Here is a 14,401-nt window from a genome sequence, read left to right as displayed (position 1 = left end):
ATTGGCCAGTTGTCATAATTAGGAGTTAATTGGCACCTGTGGCTGTATTTAAGGGCCTTCCTTTAGAACCACTGCCTTTTTGCCCTTGATACCATGGTAAAATCCAAGCAACTCAGCCAAGACCTCAGAAAAACAATTGTGGACCTCCACACATCCGGTTCCTCCTTAGGAGCAATTTCCAAACAACTGAAGGTACCACGAGCATCTGTACAAACAATTGTATGTAGATATAAAAATCTTGGGACCACACAGGCACAAATTAACTCCTGGGGCTGAATGAACTTTGGTCCGAAAGGTTCAACTTAATCCCAAGACAACATCAAAGGAACTGATGAAGGAGTTGGAGGCATCAGGTACCAAAGTATTTACATCCACCATTAAGAGAATCCTACATCACCATGGCCTGTAAGGCTGTCGCGCAAGGAAGAAGCCCCGACTCCAAGACTGGCATAAAAATGGCAGAATGAAGCTTGCAGGTGATCACCAGGATGAAGACCTAGCACAGGGGTATTCAATTAAAATTCAAAGAGGTCCAGTCACTCAAATTTACTCCCCAACAAAGGTCCGAACCATCATAATGTCTAACTTGCGCTGTGATTCAGGGGCCTATATTGTTGTGTGACTATCAAATGAAATAAACAAAGTACATTTCAATAACGTTTCATCAATATTTATTGTCAGTTTTCCTTTCCTCATGCAGACACATTGAACAGGAGGAAAAATAGCCTAATCATAAATAAAAGTATCACAATGAGTTTCTCATTTCAAGTAAAGGAAATCAAGACTGAATTTTCTGAATAAAATATCTTTAAAAAGTGCCTCTTATTGAAAAAGTGTTTAATTTGAACAAGAAAATTATAACCCAGCTTTAATGTCCTTTTTTCTCTTTCTTTTTCCCTTTTCTCCTATTTCACCTTTCTTCCTTGTTCAGTGAGAGAAATGAGCTTTTGCTTGTCCTGTTAGTAGTTTGAATCTAGGCTGGAATGGAGGCAGTGCCATTCTCATGCACATATGTAGGTGCTCATTGGTGAGTCTCGAACGATATTTAGTTTTAATGATGTTCATAGTGGAGAAAGCTGACTCAACTGTATGTACTGGTGGACTGATCATACTGGGCTTTGAGTTCGTTTATTTTTTGTGCCCTCACCTCTGACTTCTGTGGATACAGAGTGTAGCACAGTGGGTAAGGAACTGGACTTGTAACCGAAAGGTCGCAGGTTCGATTCCCGGGTAGGACACTGCCGTTGTACCCTTGAGCAAGGTACTTAACCGAAATAGCTTCAGTATATATCCAGCTGTATACATGGATACAATGTAAAATGCTATGTAAAAAATTTGTGTAAGTCGCTCTGGATAAGAGCGTCTGCTAAATGCCTGTAATGTAAATGTAATGTAATACGTTTGCTCAAAAGAGCTGTGCTTTGTTTCATAATGGCGTTTCAAATTGCCGCTTTTTATAATTGCCACTCTCGGAACATATGAGGCAGACTGGTTTGGCACTCGCTGCGGGAACAATGAAGGTGTATTGATCTGTCCATTCATCCTTCAACGCTCGATTTTCTTGGTCAACTTTTCTCATTTTTGAGCACGCCATTCTGTCATCTCTCTGCTCGCTCCTGCTTTTGTTTCTCTCTCTGACTATCTAGTGAGGCTTTCGAAAATAAGTGTCTCCTTCAACACACAGTAAACAATTACTTTGATTGGCTGAGTTGCATGAAGTGATTTAAATAACGCATGTGATTGGTCTGAGGCATCCCAGCTTCGCCAAGCCAGTGCCATACAAGCTGGACAAGCTGCGCCCATTAAAAAACGCTCAATATTATTAATTCATTTCTCAATTTATCAGAAATGTCTCGCGGTCCGGATAGAAGCATCACTTGGTCCGGACCCAGACCATGGTCCGTTAATTAGTGAAGCCTGACCTAGCATTTTGGAGGAGTGTTCTCTGGTCAGATGAAACAACAGTTGAACTGTTTGGCCATAATGATCAGTGCTATGTATGGAGGAAAAAGGGTGAGGACTGAGAACACCATCTGAGAACACCATCCCAACTGTGAAGCATGGGGGTGGCAGCATCATGTAGGGTGGTTTTGCTGGAAAAGTGACTGGTGCACTTCAGAAAATAGACGGCATCATGAGGAAGGAGGATTATCTGGAAATACTGAAGCAGCACTTCAAGACATCAGCTAGAAAGTTAAAACTTAGTTGCAACCCGGGTCTTCCAGCTGGACAATGATCTTTAGCATACCTCCAAAGTTTCAGCAAAATGGTTTAAAGACAACACAGTGAAAGTATTGGAGTGGCCATCACAAAGCCCTGACCTGAATCCCATAGAAAATTTGTGGATTGAAATGAAAAAGCATGTCCGAGCAAGGAGGCCCACAAATCTGACCGAGTTACACCAGTTCTGTCAGGAGGAATGGGCAAAAAATCTGGCAAGGTATTGTGAGAAGCTTGTGGAAGGCTGCCCTAAGCGTTTGATTCAAGTTATGCAATTAAAAGGCAATGCCACCAAATACTAACAAAGTGTATGCAAACTTTTGATCTATTGAAAATCTGATATAGTACATAAAAGCTGTAATTAATTAATAAATGTCTCTTGGCTATTATTTTGAAATGACCTCTTATGGAAATAAAGCAGATACCCTAATAGACAGGAAATGTATGGTAACATGAAATGTGTGGAGTTAGGGGTGCAGTTTTTTTTGAAGATTGCTAAATGCAGTTTTCAATCTGGTATGCCAATTTGTAATTGAAAACTTGGTTTTATAAATGTATGATCCTTCATGATGTTGTTAAATTACCACTATTTTCAGTAATTGGTTATTTTTAATCAGCTTGGTGGCTAGCTTGCTTCACAAGCACAAAATGCCATTGTCTTGGTTTTCTCTGTGTGTCTTATTGGCTGAAATTGAATCACGTGCTATTTCTGTGTCCTATTGGCTGAAATAGAATGGCATGCCCTAAGTCTTCACATGGATCAACAGCCTGCATTCATTGCATTTTATTTATATTCCCCATTTTTCATTCCCCAAACTTTTTTCATCCATCCATTCATTATCTATACCCGCTTATCCTGGGCAGGGTCGTGGGGGGTGCTGGAGCCTATCCCAGCGTGCATTGGGCAAGAGGCAGTATTACGCTCAGGCCGCCAGTCTATCACAGGCACACGCACTATTCACCCATCGTTCCCTCACACACTCATACCTGCGGGCCATTTAGAGCCACCAATTCACCTATCTACATGTCTTTGGACTGTGGGAGGAAACAGAAGTACCCGGAGAAAACCCACACGGACACGAGCAGATCATGCAAACTCCATGCAGAAAGGCCCAGGCCAGATTTGAACCCAAGACCTTCTTGCTTTGAGGCGACAGTGCTCCCCACTGCACCACCGTGCCACCCTAAAACTTTTCAAAAAACCTATTATACTTATACTTACTGCTTAACTTAATATTTTGGAATTTCAAAAAGCTTTGAAAAAACTCTGAACCAAGCTGAATTTTATGAAGTTGAAATGTCTTTCTTAAAAGCTGTAGAAGAAGTATGCAGGAACTTAGCCAGAAAGAACATAAGAATAAATATGTAAGAGAAATACATCAATAATGCATCAAGTATGCAAACAGTTGAAGGCATTTTCAATAACATCAGTATATGTCAATACAAATGCAGGAAAACTTGACAAAGAAATTGCTCAATTGAAATGAGATTTTTAACTGGTAGTTTTAATTTAACCTTTTTATTTTTAGTTAAAGACTGGTACCTTGTGTTTTAAATACAAGGTCTAACATGCATTCATAATATTACAGTAAACATTTACTAAACTTACTGGCTTGCTTGCTTTAAATGTGAATTTATAAACTAGTTAGGTGGCTGCCATAATACGGGTTGATAAAAGGTTGGCAAGACAATTGAATGATTTGGTGAAGGCAGCACGCATGCTGAGTTCAGTGTAAGAGTAACACAATAGCAGTGATGTTGGAATTTGTTTGCTTGTCAAATATTCTGTAAAAATGTAGCTGGCTAACGTGTTCTGCGATTGATTGGAAACCTGTCCAGGGTGTATTCCTGCCTCTAGCCCAATGCAGGCTGGGGTAGGCTCCAGCACCCTCCGTGACCCTGATCAGTGGGTATATAGATAATGGATGGATGAATGGACTAACTTATGATGCCTCCATTAGAGTACAAATTAGTGCTTGCCCTGACTGTGCTCAAATGTTCAGCATTTCACCTGATTGCATGCACTTGTTACTGGCTATGCCAAACATCATGCTGCTTGGTCGCAGCTTGTCAATCGACACTGTTGCTTATATTGGCAGTGGTTGGAGATACCATGCTTGTGTGCTTTCTGTATTTAGAATAAGGTAATTGAAACCACATCAATCTGTTTCACTGATGATTGTATACTCGAAGTATTTTTTTTCTTCTGACAGAATCTTGTATTTATTGGGACCTATGACAATGTTATGTCATTTTATAAAAGCAGAGAATGCCATGACTTAGTGGGCACTTCACCTTATGTCACCTTGTTCACTGATTTCACTTACATTTTCATCTTTGGTTTCTCAGGACAAGAAGAATAAAAAGAAAGATGTTCCAGCTCTTCTTGGACAGGTGATTTTTATAATTGAGAATCTTGACATACTTTTGACTCTAATATCTAGACATCTGTTACTAAGGATGGGGAGAACTATATGTAGAACTAATTAAACAAATGTTTGTATTATTGTCAGGCATTTCATTATGTGCAAGGGAAAAATATCCCTTAAGTCACAAATTCTCTGCACGTGGTTCTGTTTTGTTAGAAATCCAATATAGTTTTATCCCTCCTGTAATGTCTTGTATAATTCTGTCATGCTTGACAAACCCAGTCTTCTAATTTACCATAATACAATTGCCTTAAAACATTTTCCAAACATCTTGCAAACAAGGACATTGGAACATTTGGAGCTGGCATTGGAAACACAGAAATGACAGGTAACAGAAAACTTTCAGGATGAAGTTTTAGAGATCAGACTATTGTAATGACACTCCAGATTGTTCGCTTGATTGAGGACCCACGTGGGTATAGACAGTTGATTTTGAAAGGTAATGGAAAAATGCAGAGAGCATGAACCGCAGTACTTATACATGTACTAGTAAACAGGAGTGGAATTCCCTGTCGAAACACACTCGGTAGCTCACAGTGGGAGGCAACTTCAGGTATGACGGAAGCTCCCAATGCCACAAAATCTGTCTCCGGACAGGACAATCACAAAGTGATTAGGGAGGTGTAGGATATGTAGTGTTTAGATTATGGCCTTAGAGAGGGAAACAGCGAATAAGAATGTGGCCTGGCTTCCCCGTCACAAGCATCAAAGCAAATGTGATTGGGGCAATTTAAAATCCACTGATACCCTAATCTAGGCAGACAATTTATGGGTCTCACCTCCTCAGGAGAGACAAACCAGAAGACACAGGACACCATATCAGGGGTCAGAGACCCTACATATCTACATGCCTAACATTTCCCTTTCCCATGTCCTCTTTAAGTTTGAATGCAATCTTTAGGTAGGCCAGTCCTTGTCATAAATTAGTCTGCCCTTCTCACCTACACCTTGGCTGTTTCTCAATACGCGTTCTTGTCTGTACTTGTGTTCTTGTGTCCTTGTGAAACGTAATCTTTTGCGGCCCAAGTACTGTTCCAATACTCAAGTTCGCATTTCGCCAAGAACGGTTAAAATTCCCGGAAGTGTTCTTCACACGCCCATTTTACCGAGGATGCATCAGTTGGTAACTTGTATGAGCTTCACAACACAAATATCCCAGCATTCATTGCGCGATGGCAGACGAGACCACTGAACGGTCACAATTTTTTTTTGTTTTCTCATCTCACTAATAAATGTTACGAAAATCCTTCTAAGAATGAAAATGATGCGAGAAATATATGTTATAATAACTGAATTTCAGCTCATTTTAACCATACAACATATAGCCTAACTATAAACATTTCATTCGGCTCTAATTCAGTTTAATCTGTTACCTTAGAGACCAACTCATAGCCAGAGGATAGTAGCCTATTACGTGTTAGCCGAGCCGAATTAAACTTTTATAGTTTTCATTTCACTAATAAATGTGACTAAAATCTTCCACAAACAAAAACGAGGCGAGAAATAGGTGTTAAAAATAGCTGCATTTTAACTCCTTTTAAATACAGCTTCTGTGGATAAGAATCGGCTTGTAGCTAGCCTCTGTTGTAGGGGGTGCATCAACAGAGGCAAGGGGAGTTGTGTGCTGTAGCAAACGCTGACTTGAAGTTGTTAGCTGGTACTGAGCAATTTTAAATGATCAGAATGGCTTGGCTAACTTGTTGACGCTTGGTTGGCTACTTCGGTTTATCCAAGTCTGCCCTCGTTGCTGAAAGTGCTAGGTAGATTTTTGTCGGTATAGAAAGCAATTGTGAATTAAGCAACCGACGTATTAACTAGCTAGAGAACAGAGGATAACGTTTTGTTCACTTTAATATTTTAAGTAGCCTACAATTAACGCTAGTTTACAATTTGAATAAAACTATATCTCAAACCAATGTAAAGCAGCCTTTGAAAGAAACTAGAATACACCGAGGACGGTGACTGTCGGCGTAACCACATGTCACAAGCACGCATGGTATCTCAAATACATAGGTTCTCTGTCCTTGTGAGCTTGCCAAGTTCATTCTTCCAAGAACGACTCGCAAGAACGTTCTCCCCAAGAACACAAGTCTGTTCTTTGCATTCTTGGTATTAAGAAACACCCCATAACTCGGCATCACCCAATCAGGGCAAACATCCTCGAGTCATGCTAGGTAAGGTATTTAAGATAGCCACAGGAAAAAGTTGTTGTGTTGCTGTTGGTTTTGGAGCCTTGAAGCAGAAGAGTTTTTTCTCTTTTCATTTTGGTGGTGCTTCCTCGGTTGTGTGTGTTTTTAGCTGTTATTCTTTTCATTCTGTGGTGCTTAAATTGGAAGTGGGTGATACTTCGGCAAGGTCTGGCTTAACAGTTTTTCCTCTATTTCCTGGTATTATCAATTGTTTAATATTTTGTGTAATGTCTTCTGTTTTGTAATTTAGAAGTAGTGAGCCTGCATTCAATAAGGATTGATGATTTCAACGCATTAATCTTATTGACTGCTTTGTAGTAAATTCAATTGTTTAATCTTAAAACCTGATATAGGCTAGAGCTTGTTTTCACTTGTTGGTTGATTCTACCAGTTTTCTGTAGACTAACCTATTAATGAATTTTGTGATTTAATTGATAATTCAAATTTTAAACATAATTTTTAAATGAAATGAAATCAAAAATATTTTACATGTAGGTTAAGTGAGGTTCTGGAACGCAATATCGCTTGTGTTCAGTATTCAGAGTGCTGAATATCTTAACAAGGGCATTGACTGTTGGAACCGCTGGATTCAGAAAATAAACACATTCTTAATTAATCCTTCCCTTCCATTATAACATTGTGCATCACCTGCAGATGACATTAGTGCTTTCTTCCTTGTGAAGATTACAGTTCTTCTGCACACTGGTGGGAACCCACTTAACTGTTCATAGCACACTCTGTCAAAGTAAGCAGTTCCAAATGTGAAACTATCTCCGGTCTGTGCTGTATATACTTTGTCAAGAAGCAGATTTTTTGGATTAAGCCAGGCAGTTAGCCCACTCTTTTTGTGAGGGGCCACATGAGACATTCTGAATGCTGAACAAATTCTATCGTTTTAACCCCTAAAACCCCTCTTAAAATGTAGGGCTTTTTGTAAGAATCCCCCCATGTTTTAAAGGGAACCCTGTCTGTTAATAATTGTAGGCCTTAATATGGTGTAAATGCCTTTAATTATATAAATATGTCATAAAAACCACATGAAAGATTTTAGTTACTCTGAATAATGACGTCAAATTGTTGCGCGGGTCTTGGTCCATTGCTCTTGCCTATTGAGCGGCATTGAAAATGTGTTCTGTTCAGCCTTTTCAATTCGAGACAGAGTGGGACATAAATCTGCAGGAAAGCACCGAAGACAGCCCTCATCCAGTAAATTAAAACAATGATCGGAGACCCAGAGGAGATGACAGTAGGGCGGTGTCTATACAGCAACTGCTTACTTGTGCCAACAGAGAAAGAAAAGTTGTCTCTTGTAATGAACTCTGCTTTCTAGTAGCAGCCGTTCAAAGTCACTTGACCATATGAATCAAACTATTGTTTTTGGTGAAACTGAAATGTGTATATCCAGGGATTAAATTGGAATTTGGGAGGTGGGTGGACCCTGAGATCCGGTGGGAGGTGGGTGAAAAAAGGTACAAACCAATGAATGTCTCAGCTCAAAATAGTTGTATCTTTAATGTATTGTGCACGTAATTGTAATTAAGGAAAACTATGTTTAAAAAAGAATATACTATTGATGCAAGCTTTTACATAAAATATTTCAAGTTTATTAAGTGTCATTAATGCTGAGAATTTTTTAACCCACGAAAATAATCGGTCATCCTCCTCTTTTGTCCTCCTTTTCTTCCTCCATTATCCATCTTTCTTAAACTGTCGAATTGAAACAAAATAAAACCAGCGGTGACTGGTGAGCTGAAAATTGGTGATGCGCAAAACTTTCCTTTAAACTAATCATTGATCTCAAACTGTTTTAATTCATTTTCAGTGATTAACGAGCATACAAACGATCTGACTAAGCGATTGGAAAGGGACACACAGCTTCTTCGCATTGTGTTAGGGAGATTAAATGTGATTTATAAAAATCTGTTTTAATCACTAAGCAGTGGCGGAATCTTCCCCGATTTTCCTTAAGTATCAATGCAATTAATCTACAAAATGGGCTACTCAATAGCAATACTATCATATATAGCCAGCTCTCCTCAAATAGGCAGTTTTAGCGAGTAGCCTAGGCCTTATAGCCTACATTTATTTTCATTTGCAGTATGAAATTGTGCACATTTTTAATTAACATTATTTGTGGATACATGCACTTCTTTCACCGCACTCGAATTCATGGCAAATATCTGCAATGCGTAGATTGTAAACAAAACTGAAGTGCAGGTTTTGTTTTTGCTAGTTATTCTGAAAGCTAACACGGTAGATAACAGGTGTATCTTGTTTGTTAATTGTAGACTACTTGGTGATTAAAACGGATTTTTAACGGATAAATAGAATTTATGATTTAATCCCCCTAACAAGGTATGAAGGCTACTTGCCATTTGATTAGTCCGATCGTTGGCACGCTTGATGATAAAGGAAAAATTACTAATGAAAACAGGTTGAGATCAATGATTAGTTTAAAGGAAAGTTTTGCGCCCCACCAATTTTCAGCTCACCATTCGCCGCTGAATAAAACGTTATGTATGTGGGAAATATTCAATCCTAGCTTAGCTGCTGACCAACCTGCTGATTTTGCTCAAGCAATCAAAGTTGCCCTTAATAATAGCCGGCGTTCGTGGGGGTTGTTTATTCATCTCTCTTTAAAATGTTGCATAGATGAAATTATATTAATGAAATTACCTACCGCGTCCGCTTCCAAACAATCAAGACAATCAATGATTATTTTTCTTTCTGTGCCTGTCTATATAAACGACTGTTCCTCCTGGGTTTTTTTTCTTCGGATTTGTGATTGGTTGAGCGAGTAACTGGCTAGAGGGACTGGAGCATACGAAAAATGGACTGGATTGTCATAATTATTTGTAAAACTGCTGGTAAAAATTATTATTTATTTACCAAAGGTGGGTGGATGCTGTCCACCCCCAATTTAACTGTGTATATCATACCCATTAATTTAAAGGATGTAATGTTATTATTGATCCGTGTGACGAATACCTCCTTTAAATCCTTAATCCCTAATGATAATATGTGCTGATACACTAAGATGTTTAGCTATTGAATCCATCCTATTCACAGATATCCCATGTATCACATCAAATTCTGTGACATTGCATTGATATTTTTTCACTATTAATAACTGCAACTGCTGGACAAAACAACTGAGTTAACCTCCAGTGGAACCATTTTATGTCATCTACCCAAAGTGCATTGCGCGTCTAAAATAATGCTGATCTCCATTTGTCAAGATTTCTATTAAAGGCTTCGGTTTTTCAAAATAACTGAAATCTTTTGTGTGGTTTTACAATATTTCCATAGTTGAGGGCATTTACATCATACTAAGTCCTGTACGTCTTAACAGGCGGGGTTCCCTTTAAAAATGAATCATAAACAATTTACAACAATATTGGGGCCTTTATCACTTCTGTAGGGTCTTTTATGCTAGCATGTTCCAATAAACAAACAGAGCTCCAATAAAGCATGCGCTAAGCTTCCAATCATGCTTTATGCAAAAATGCAAAGTGAAAGTAAATCAGTATACTGTAGAGCTGGAAGGAAGCTGTTAACTACGTTCAAAAGCTATGTAAATGAGTTTGAAGAACACAACACTCTATGCAATTTATATCAGGTTTCCAAGCAGGGGCAAAAGTCACAATGGGTAAATCTGACAGAGGGTAGTAGTGGCTTACTTTAGCCAGCAGCCATACCACCACACACTCTCCTCCTGCCGACTGGCTGAAGCTAAGCAAATGTGGGTTTGGTTAGTACTTGGATGGGAGACCACCAGGGAATACTGAGTTGCTGCTGGAAGTGGTGCTGGTGGGCCAGCAGGGGGCAATCTTCCCTCTGGTCAAATAAACCCCAATGCCCCAGTGCAGTGACGGGGACACTGTGCTGTAGGAGATGCTGTCTTTCGGATGAGACGTTAAACCGAGGTCCTGACTCACTGTGGTCATTAAAGATCCCATGACACTATTCGCAAAGAGTAGGGGGTTCCCCGGTGTCCTGGCTAAAATCCCAGATCTGGCTCTTGCAAAAACTTGCCACCTAATCAGACTGATTGCGTAGGGATCTGAGGTGGGATTTTAGTGATATCAATATCATCACTGTAGTATTAGCAGTTGTTTGACTCGTTGCGGACAGTTATTGGATTATAAAATACCATAACCATCAACTTTGGGTCTCTATTTCTGCCCTCCCTTGTGGAAGGGGATTGCCTCGTCATTTATTTTCTTATCTCTAGTGGTTTTACTGATCAAGACGGGGTTTTTTTGCATCAAAGTGGGAAGAGTCTACACTTTACAATGCTGTAGGTGTTATAGCCCTGTATCTTGAATCAGTGACCGTTGAAAGCAGTAGTTTGACAAACCAAGGTCCAAACAAGTTTTTTCTGTGCTTATCGCAGTATATGAATAATGGTGCAAACCTTGTTTCGGATGTGCTGAATTACGTAAATCCCAAGAGACACTCTTAAAGAGGAGCAGAACTGCAGTCTCTAGGTTAACATCCATGGAGATGGTTTTGTGAATTATGTTAATTATGTTAGCTACTAGCTCTCTGTTTGTTTTTCCGCCATACACGTCCTCCTAGAATTCGCAAGGACTGGCATTGTCGACCAGATTGGGGCTTGGATAGCACTTCCAACTTGCTCTGTGGTGCTTGAGCGGGGTTGCTGGAAACAGTGGATCATCCACTGAAACCTCATGCCTGAGAGTGGATTTGGTGATGAGGGGTCATCTTTGTTGTGGTGGCATTGCCATTACCAAGGGCCACACCAGGTCCTGGTGAGTAGGCTTCAGGCGGTTTACTGAGACATGGTCTGGTTAACCCCTGGTATCAACCACAGATGTCTTATACCCTTGCTTGAGAACACGGAAAGCAAATGGCTCCATACTTCATTGTGCACAGATTTCTGGGGATCCGAGACTGTGGGCACTGGTGTGAAGGCGTTGGCTAAGTGGCTGGAGGGATGCGGGCCAAGCGACTGTGGTATTGCAACTATGGAGTGGCTGACCGTAAACCAGCTCTGCAGACAAAGACTTTAGGTCTTCCTTTGGGGTAGTCCTGAGACCCTGAAGCACCCATGGTGGCTGATCATACTAGCCGTTGTCTTTGAGGGTGGCTGTCAGGGCAGTCGTCATAGAGCGGTGGAACCGCTCTCACAGGCCACTAAATCAATAAACACAGGGGAGTGACTTCCTGCCATCTTGTGGTCCTGTCCATACATTGACATGATTGAAACCTTTCTGGTACTTTGTATAGTGCAAGCAGGGCCCTGGCACGTCAGTGGATTTCTGCACGCTGGCATTATATGCAGGCGTCAATCCAGTCCCGTCATTTTGAAAGCCGTACCACACAAACTTTGCTGCCTCTAGCCTCTGCAAAGGTTTCCTGTCTTGGTGCGAAAGAAAAAGGAAAGAAATGTTGAATGAATAATCCCTCTAAACATTAAAAGGACCAAATTCACAGCTTGTTATAATTCTGGATTTGGAACAAAAAACAGTATATTCAATGGTCCCCCAGGACTGTGGTTGAGAGCTACTGCCTTTTACAACATCCAATAGCTGCCTTCATTGCATGACAGCTATTGCATTCCATCAGATTTCAACGAGTTCAATAAGAAATTTTTTCTGCATTTTTTTCATCCTATTCTAAGATAACAATGATTTCACTCACACTTTTTGACTTGGATATCACGTTGATTTCAGGGCCTCATTGAGTGCTGCTGTTCATCAGGAAGACTATAACCTATAGCATAATCTCTCTTCATCAATGAAAACACCCAAAATGACATGCTATGCAAGCTGTTTCCAACCTCATAATGATAACATAATGTATGGTAATATTTTAATTTACTGGGCTTGAACCACCTAGTTGTTGCTTGCTGCTATATTATTTCAGCTACATTTTTGATCAGCTCAAAACGGAACAGTTGAAGGCTGTTTTTGTGTCCCAAATGAAAAGTCCTGTTGTGGTTTGATCTACAGTGAAACCAGCATTAAATGCATTCAGGTAATTAGCTAATGTGTCCTGTATAATGGCGACAATAAAAACCTGCCTGCACACCAGGAATAGATTTAACCACCTACGGTGTTGATTTTCGGTTTTACCCCATGTATCACTGTTTGCAGCTATACTTCTCATTTCCTTCTCCTGGGTTTTGGCTTAAAGGCTTATGACGTCTGTTTGTACTGGTGAAAACTACTGAACATTGGTTGGACTCTTAAGGATGAGGGCCCCCCATGATCTGTGTTAACATTGCACCCATTGGCCAGTTGGTGGTCATATAGCAATCAATCAAATATTCAGTATCTGATTGGTCATAACTTTTAGGCTTGCCTGTGAAGTATATTGTGATAACGTTTTGAGAAAAGTGCTATATAAATAAATTTTGATTTGATTTGATCTGAACCAATTGTTCTAGAAGAATGAGACTAGTGTCACTACATTCCTTTCCTAATGCTGGACAAAAAAGTCTCTTGGACCATTGAAGGGTTCCAGGTTGGTTTTTTTGTTATTTTGAATTTTCTGAAAAAAGATTTAACAACTTCTCTGAAGTTGACAAACCAATTTGTATGAAACTTGCAGCAATATGGTCAGGGGACACTTCTCTTTAAAAGTTAGGCTATATAAAGAATCTTGGTACTCCTAAAAACATGGCTACAGTAAGCCAGTAACAATTGATGTGAGCGTGGCTTATCACAGAAATTCTCAAATGGTTTGAGGAAAATTGATGAAATTTGGCTGCTACATTAGATCTCTAAAACCAAGCCCAGCTGTACAGTATTGGCACAATTGAGTCTCATGTAGAGCACTGTTGTCTTTTAGATATAAAACATTTGCTTTAGTGATTTAGTGATCAAGTTCCTCATATGGAACATAAATCTCTTCCTTTTTTGTTGCTGCCATCTTGGATTGCCTCCATTTTGGAAATGCTGTTAGCCAGTTTTGGGCGAACCACATGGGTGAGACCTATGAAATTTGGCATATTGGTAGGGCATACCTCTCTATGGTCACAGTGATTTTGGCATTGATTGGCCTCTTGATAAGTGGCATAATATTGGCTGTGTGTGCTTGGATCCCATGAATTGCTGCTTGCAGCTATATTTAAACTTGTTTTGGGTTAATTGTAATTGGATTCTGTTTTTCCTCAACAAAAAATGTCAGTTTAGAGCAAGAGTATGTAGCTCCAATTTCAATTATAAAGTAAAGTCTAATATTCATCACTTTTTATAAGCAGGTACATATCTCAGCTTACAGGAAGGCATAGTATACAAGTTTAACTGAGGATGTTTAAATGAGACTAACAGCAAAGAGGTAGCAATTACAACCTGTCTGTGGTCATGTTAAATGATTTACAACGTGGTGTTTTTATTTTTACCGCATTCTAAACCTGTATTTATTATGGCTTTTTATTAAAATGTAGGCCTATTTTTTGTTATCATGGCTAGATGTAAAGTATCCAAGTGTTTTTAAATAGTGAAAATTTTTTGCTCCTAACCAGTCTTGGAAATTATTGATAGGCACCAAATAAACATGATAAGAAAACATAAGCCCAAATTATGACATTCT

General features: G+C 39.5%; 1 protein-coding gene across 1 annotated transcript in view; it reads left to right on the top strand.

Annotated features, from left to right (window-relative positions):
- Window positions 1–14,401, top strand: part of rbm19 (RNA binding motif protein 19) — an 89,686-nt gene that overhangs the window by 7,605 nt on the left and 67,680 nt on the right. Inside the window, exon 4 of the mRNA XM_035378507.1 lies at window positions 4,570–4,614. Within this exon, the coding sequence (XP_035234398.1) occupies window positions 4,570–4,614 (45 nt within the window). The remainder of the gene's footprint in view (window positions 1–4,569; window positions 4,615–14,401) is intronic.

Source organism: Anguilla anguilla, chromosome 10, assembly GCF_013347855.1.
Source record: "Anguilla anguilla isolate fAngAng1 chromosome 10, fAngAng1.pri, whole genome shotgun sequence".
Taxonomy (NCBI): domain Eukaryota; kingdom Metazoa; phylum Chordata; class Actinopteri; order Anguilliformes; family Anguillidae; genus Anguilla; species Anguilla anguilla.
The sequence above is the reverse complement of the archived record's forward strand: the minus strand, read 5'-3'. Positions and strand labels throughout refer to the sequence as shown.